The sequence below is a fragment of the Neltuma alba genome, unplaced genomic scaffold (genome assembly GCF_004799145.2).
Source record: "Neltuma alba isolate B1F8T4 unplaced genomic scaffold, ASM479914v2 tig00011276_pilon, whole genome shotgun sequence".
Classification (NCBI taxonomy): Eukaryota; Viridiplantae; Streptophyta; class Magnoliopsida; order Fabales; family Fabaceae; genus Neltuma; species Neltuma alba.
The window spans coordinates 19,296-26,270 of record NW_021635986.1 but is presented as its reverse complement, the minus strand read 5'-3'; the positions used below and the strand labels follow the sequence as shown (position 1 = coordinate 26,270).

The 6,975-nt window shown below is 33.2% G+C and overlaps 1 protein-coding gene across 1 annotated transcript; it reads right to left on the bottom strand.

Moving 5' to 3' along the window:
• Positions 1 to 5,004: 5,004 nt before the first annotated feature.
• On the bottom strand, positions 5,005 to 6,182 carry LOC114763334 (F-box protein At3g07870-like). The gene is made up of 2 exons (XM_028952961.1): positions 6,102 to 6,182; positions 5,005 to 5,970 (listed from the first exon to the last, which is right to left on the bottom strand). The coding sequence occupies exons 1-2, from the start codon at positions 6,180 to 6,182 to the stop codon at positions 5,017 to 5,019; spliced, it is 1,035 nt and encodes a 344-aa protein (XP_028808794.1). The 3' UTR covers positions 5,005 to 5,016.
• Positions 6,183 to 6,975: the final 793 nt, after the last annotated feature.

Genomic DNA, 6,975 nt, shown 5'->3' with positions numbered 1-6,975 from the left:
GATTTACGGGCCTGGGAAATTCGTGAAGAGGCTTAGCCTGATGAAAACGACAAGTTTCAACCAGCTAAATTCACATTGACAAAGCAGAACAAGGATATCTTCTTCTCGACGTTGAAGAACATAAGAGTACCAGATGGATATTCTAGCAACATCTCGATCTGCAGGCTTAAAAGGTTACTGGGTTAAAAAGTCATGACTCTCATGTTCTTATGCAACAGTTACTTCCATTGGCCTTAAAAAACACACTTCCTTCTGATGTATCAGTGGTTTTGGTAGAATTATGTTCATTTTTCAAGAAGTTGTGTGCGAAGGTCTTGATAGCGGAAGAGCTTGATTAGCTGCAAAATAAAATTATTCTTACACTTTGTCACTTGGAGATGATATTTCCTCCATCATTCTTTACTGTTATGGTTCACTTGACTGTCCACCTTGTTCGAGAAGCAAAGGTTGCTGGCCCAGTTCACTATCGATGGATGTACCCTATAAAGAGGTACTGGATTATCTTTTATTCCCGCCTTTTTAAATTTCACATTGTTCTTTTATTTGCTCGTAATTATTAATGCAATTTTAACTTACAGGTACTTGGAAAAATTAAAATCATATGTTAGGAATAAGGCATGGCTTGAGGGGTCAATAGCAGAAGGTTATTCTGGAGATGAGGTCATAACTTTCTGTTCAAGGTACTTTGATGACATGGAGATATCTTTTAACCGCCCACGTCACGTAGATGATTCTCCTCCTGGTCCTTCCACGTCAACTTTATTTCCTCCTGTCGAGAAACCAGTTGGACGATATGAATTCTTCAGACTCACTCCTACAGAGAAACTCCAAGCACACAGACAGTGTTTGATAAATTGCAGCCAAGTTGAACCCTTCATATAGTAAGTATGTCATATAAGCTCACTAGCTTTTACACTTTATATTTGTTTCTCACTGACTCTTCTAACAAATTACACTTTACTGTAATGAGTTTTGGAGTTACCTCAGGCGTCAGCTACGGGGGCGTGCGCATTCTGCTGACATTGATAAAAGAGTCCACAAAGAGTTTCCCAGTTGGTTTACATGTCAAATACGTAATGACAACAACCCATACACAGATGAATTCAAAGCTCTTTCTCTCAATCCATTAGACCATGCACGAAGGTTTACCACGTATAATGTCAACGGCTTCAAGTTCTGTACGGTTAGACGTGATCTGGGATTGCTCACACAAAACTCTGGAGTTTACGGGACATTCGACATGAGATGTTATGCTAGCAGCAGTGATGGCGATATGCGCTTTGGAGGCGTCACTTACTATGGAAAGCTAATTGACATTATTGAGTTGAGTTCCCAGCTTTTCACCGTGACACTGTTTAAGTGCTCCTGGGCAAATACAACAACTTCACGGGGACTCGCTACTGACCATTTGGGCATCACCTCAGTTAATTTCTCTAGACTTATTCATATGGGAGCGTCTGAAGATGATGAGCCATATATCCTTGCTTACGAGGCACACCAGGTTTACTATGTCGAGGATGAGAAACATAAAGATTAGAATATGGTCGTTCACCTCAAGCCACGAGATCTTTATGATATGGGTGATGGTGACATTATTTACGATAGTGAACCCTTCCAACCCTCGAATTTTGAAGACTTCTTTCCTCAAGGAGATGATAATTTGCCAATTATCAGGTATACGTCTTTTCTTAAATTATTTAAATAATTAACTACTAATTACTAATTTCTTCTAAATACATTATAATTCTAACAATTTTTTTTAAATATGTCCTTTCAAGCCGGATGATGATGAAGAATAGCAGCAGCCAAAATTTTTATTATTAAAAAAAATTTCCTTCCATAAATACATATGTATAAATTAAATTGGTATAGGTTTTTAAAAAATTAAAAAAATAAATTTGTAGCGGTTATTTTGATTACAAATTTGTAGTGGTTACATAACCGCTACAAAGTCTAACCGCTACAAATACTAGCGGTTATTCATACATTAGAAAATGACAAATAGCTACAAAATGCAATAAAACGCTACAAAAAAACCGCTACAAATGTGTCGCTGATCTCTATAAATATCATATCATCTCTACATTCATTTACTCCATCTCTTTTCTTTCCTCTCCTATTCTTCCTCATAATTCTCTCTTTTTTTCTTACTCTCTCATATGGTGGTTTTTTTCTCTTCACTGTATGGTAAGTGAATTTTATTTTATAAGTCATTGTATCTTTTATTTATTTTTACTTATAATTTACTAACATATTTATTTCTCTTTTTCTTTCAGATTTTTCTTTTTCATAGTTGTCATGCCCTTCTCAACTGATTCAAATACTTCTCAACATAACACTTTAGGTTTAATATTACAAACTATCTCATCTTCAATTCAACTATCTTATTAAATATTCAATTCAATTATCTTATTAAATGAAATTCACTTATCATTTAATTACATATTGTTTATTACAAAATTTAAATATATAAAATGTAATACATAACTAATTATACAAATTAAAAAAAAATATCCAACACAATCTATTTAATGGTTTTTAAATTTATAATATTATATTTTCTAATAATGAAACAACATAAATTTTTTTCTGCCTCAGAAAACATTTCTAGCGGTTCAAAACCGCTAGAAATAAAAAAATAGCAGGAATATTTCGTGAAACTAAAATTTTGCGCCAAATGTTCTAACGGTTACAACCGCTAGAAATGTTTTGGCGCCAATTGAAAATTTTAATTTGCCGGCAAAATTTGATTTCCCATGGATTTTCTAGCGGTTCAGGAATAGCTAGAAATTTTGGCCCCATAATGCAAATTTTCAATTCCCGGCAAAATGAGATTTGGTTCAGATTTTTCTAGCGGTTATATACCCGCTACAAATTTTTCTAGTGGTTTCTCTGTGCTAGAAATTCCTCTCCTACTGCTAGTGTTTTCTAGAGGTTATTAAACTGCTAGAAAGTTTCTGGCGTTTTAACCAAACCGTGTAGAGGTTGCCATAATCGCTAGAAATTTTTTCTTACACTTTATTTTCTAGCGGTTTTTGTAACCACTAGAAATAATATTTGTAGCGGTTAAAACCGCTAGAAATGTCTCAATTTAACTGCTACAATTCACATATTTTTTGTGTGGTGTAAATAGATTAAATAAGCCTATTAAGTTAGTTATTTGCAATAAATAAGTATTGTCTTTTTTAAAATATCATTGCTAATCAAGTATATTGGCTAGAATTACTATTATTACAATAACTACTTTGAAAAAAATAGATAATTATGAGAGGCAAAATAGATTAGAGTCTTATATTTAAGACCAAAATAAAAGTCAAACGAGCTTTCAGATTAAGGACTGGATATAGTAGTTTATAAAGTAGAAATTTTTTCAATTATGATTAAATAAGTTTCTTTTGTGAAAGTAACCAAAATGGACATGATTTTTATTAAATAATAAGAAATGATTGAAAAATAAATTTACCAAAAATAATATTTTAAATTATGATATTAGGAAGGAGTTATATTTAATGAGTAAAATATGTTTAAATTAGAAATCATAGTAATGTGAAAATTTTTAACCAAATAATATTAGGTAATTAATTAGATGATATACGCTACACAATTTGTGTAAGCATAAAATGAAAAATAATATTAAAATATTATAAAAATTTGTTAAAAATTATTTTTTATTTTAAAGAGCATTAAAAATAAAAAAAAACTAAAAATTGACTGGGGAAACACAATGAATATCTAAAGAGAGGTATAAGAAGAACATAAATATGAGAATAAAAACGTCTTTTGATTTTGAAAAGTAGCTTTTGCATAAAGATAAGACATAAACCATAAAAATTAGTTTGTCACTTAAAGTGACCTTTTCAGACAAAATAACTTATATCTAAACATGATGTCAAACATAATAAAATAATACAAGCTGACTTTTACTCCCTAAAAGCTACTTTTCCCCCCTTCAAATGCTCAGCCAAACAGACCAGTCAATTTATGCATAGGAATGAGTGAAAAACCATCAGTTATTAGCAAGATCAATGGTTAATGCTCGCATCTTGGTTTCTCTTCTTTCTCATTGTTTTTCACCGACCACGCTCTTGGGGCATTCTTAGTTTCTCTTCGTTTCACTGGGTCATGGGTGAATCACAGTTTCATCATACTCGCACACCAGATATACAAATCATCTTCTTTTTCGGTTAGATCTTCATTATCTTCACTATTTCAAAGGATTAGACGTGCACACACTTTTGGTTTGTGCTCTGTTTTTGTCGTCTTCATCTTCTTCTTCATAATCTTCTCCTCTTCTTTTGTGTTTTAGTCTTTCCCAAACCCGTTCGGTTTCAATCAACATGTACCGGTTCGCGGTACAATTCCGGATTCTGCCTCAAATGCCAATTCCAAATGGTTCAAGTTGAAATAGTGTAAATGACGCTAAAATGATGATGCAGATTCATGCTATGGCATTTAGTTAGATCTTGTATAAGTAATATATGAGGGGGAAAAAACTGACCTTTCAAACGTAACTCTATATAATTGTTCTATGCGTTGCATTTTCAGAACCTGTCCTTTCTTTTTCCCTACCATCCACGCCAGATTTACTTACGTCCTATCGAGTGAGTTTACATCATTCCTTTAACATCATTTGTGGCACTTCAACACTTTCATATTGTTTACATCAATTTAGCAGATTTTAATAACTTTATGATTATATTATCCCAATATGATTTTACTTTGATAGGAGATGAATTGATGCACTATTGTTTTGTCCCAAAATCCCATGGCATTTCAACTAAGCTGAAAAGACTAATCGCTCATATCATAAAAGTGAGTTTTCTTTGCATCAAAACAACTACCAACAACATATTTAAGAGGCATATGTAAAACTAATTAGCAAATATTGAACATTGAACACAATAGAAAAGCACCATAACTGATTGGGAACTTAAAAAAACCCACCTCAAGTTAACAAGAAATATAAACCAAAACATATATCTTAGACTTGTAGTACCATGGTCGTTCAAATAAGTGTTAGAAAGACAAAACATCAGGTTCTTTGTTTATTAGGAACAAACTCTCAACATAAGAACCAGCATAAGCTTCAGAACATCCCTGCTGTCCCACAGGCTCCAACGATCCATTGATTGGATCAATTAAAGTAATAACTTCACTTGCAAGTCTCACAACCACTTTTCCACCAGTAGTTAGAGCTAATATGCCTGATACGCCCCCATAACTTTTTGAATCACATTGGAATATTTCAGTCCATGACTCGATAACACCATATTTTTTCATCACCCAAATACTGAACACCCGTCGGTTCCTTTTCATAAAATGATTCACCACGGCAAGCGAATGGCCTCCTTCCACAGCAAGTAATGTTGACGCGACTTTCCTCGACTGTTGTGGTAACATTAATTCTCCAAATGTCTCTTCAGTTACATCAAATGACAAAATAAATTTGTACCGCTCAAATCCACGACGACCAACAACCCAATGTACCGCTCCATTCACAGCTATTGGGGCTAACCAATTGTTTAAATAACAAAAGAAAAACGGAGGAACCCTAACATCAATAATTCTCCAAGAACGAGAAACAAGAGAGTACACCTCAACGTGAGGAGTATCTTGTTCAGCGCAAAGAATCATGAGTCTAATGACCTTATAATCGTTATTCTTGGAATCAAAACCAAACCCAAAATGTAGGTGATAGTCGTCATAAAGTTGACGTTTGCGTTTTTTGCAGGTCATGATTGGTTTGGGAAGCACCAAATATTTTCGAAGCAAGGGATTCCAAATAAGGATAGTTGCGGAATGGAAGGATGAATAGTCAGCAGCACAGACGAGGCCATTGCATGTGCCAGCAAATATATCAAGACGATCCCGCCGAAATAGATGAGAGAGTGGGAATCTCTCTACAGAGAAGTGATTGGTTTGCTGATTAACTGAGTACAATGAGTAAAACTCCTCTTGATGAAGATGAATCTGCCGTTTGTATTTTTTAAGACAGAATTGAAAAAAGAGGGAGCCCCGCTATTGGAAGCTTCGATTGTACGGTTGAGATGATCAGATATGAAAGTTCGATTTGTGATGAGGGAATTCCAATCTCTGCAAACCGTGATGAATTTCACAAGAGACTTGACGGGTAGTCTGTGAAGGATTTCCTCCACAATTTCTTGGGGTAAACGATCAGACATATTGCTTTGGCTTGCAAATCTGGACACTATCCTTGACTCCACCACACTTTAATATAAAAGAAGCGAAGGTAATAGTTTTCTGGGGTAAAAGGCATACAGATGTTATTTATAGAAAAAAAATGACTCTAATGGAAAATATTCTAGGAACCTAATCCTATCCCAATTTAATTTAAAAGCTCAAAAGATATGGATAGAAGAATCATAGATGGATAATATTTCAGCTGTAACTAATTAAAGATATCTTTTAATGGTCCAATTTATCAATTAATGTTATTAGGATTAAATAATATTTTAGATTTTAAACTAAAGAATTAATCACACAAATAGGTGAGAGTACCAATAAAAACATTTTCTTTTATATATAATTTTTCTTCTTCAACTAGATCTTCTATCTTCTAATTTCATATCTCTCCGTCAAAATAAGTCAGAAACATTTTTAGTTTAAAAAAGCACCGACTTTGTTTTCCTATCTAGCGCAATCTGACATGATAATAGGTTAAAGTGCACTCTAAACACCCTAACACTAGAAATATTTTTCACAGTTACCTCCACTAATTTTATGGGAAAATTAGAAAGAATAATGTTTATTAGAGAAGACAAAAAAATCATAGTTATTTTAAAAGAACAAATACTGAAATGTAAATATATAAATATTAAACTACCCCTCCTACATTTTCTCCCACATTCCCTATTCTATTTCAAAAATTAATGCAAAATTTCAAATTTAACTGGATTAAACCAAATTTCCCTGCAATTTTAGAACTTGGTAGATATCTAATTAAAAATAACACAC

Coding starts and splice junctions, on each gene's coding strand:
- LOC114763334 (XM_028952961.1), bottom strand. CDS start 6,182: ATGTCTGATCGTTTACCCCAAGAAATTGTGGAGGAAATCCTTCACAGA. Junction 5,971..6,101: donor CTCTTGTGAAATTCATCACG/GTTTGCAGAGAT, acceptor TACAAACGGCAG/ATTCATCTTCATCAAGAGGA.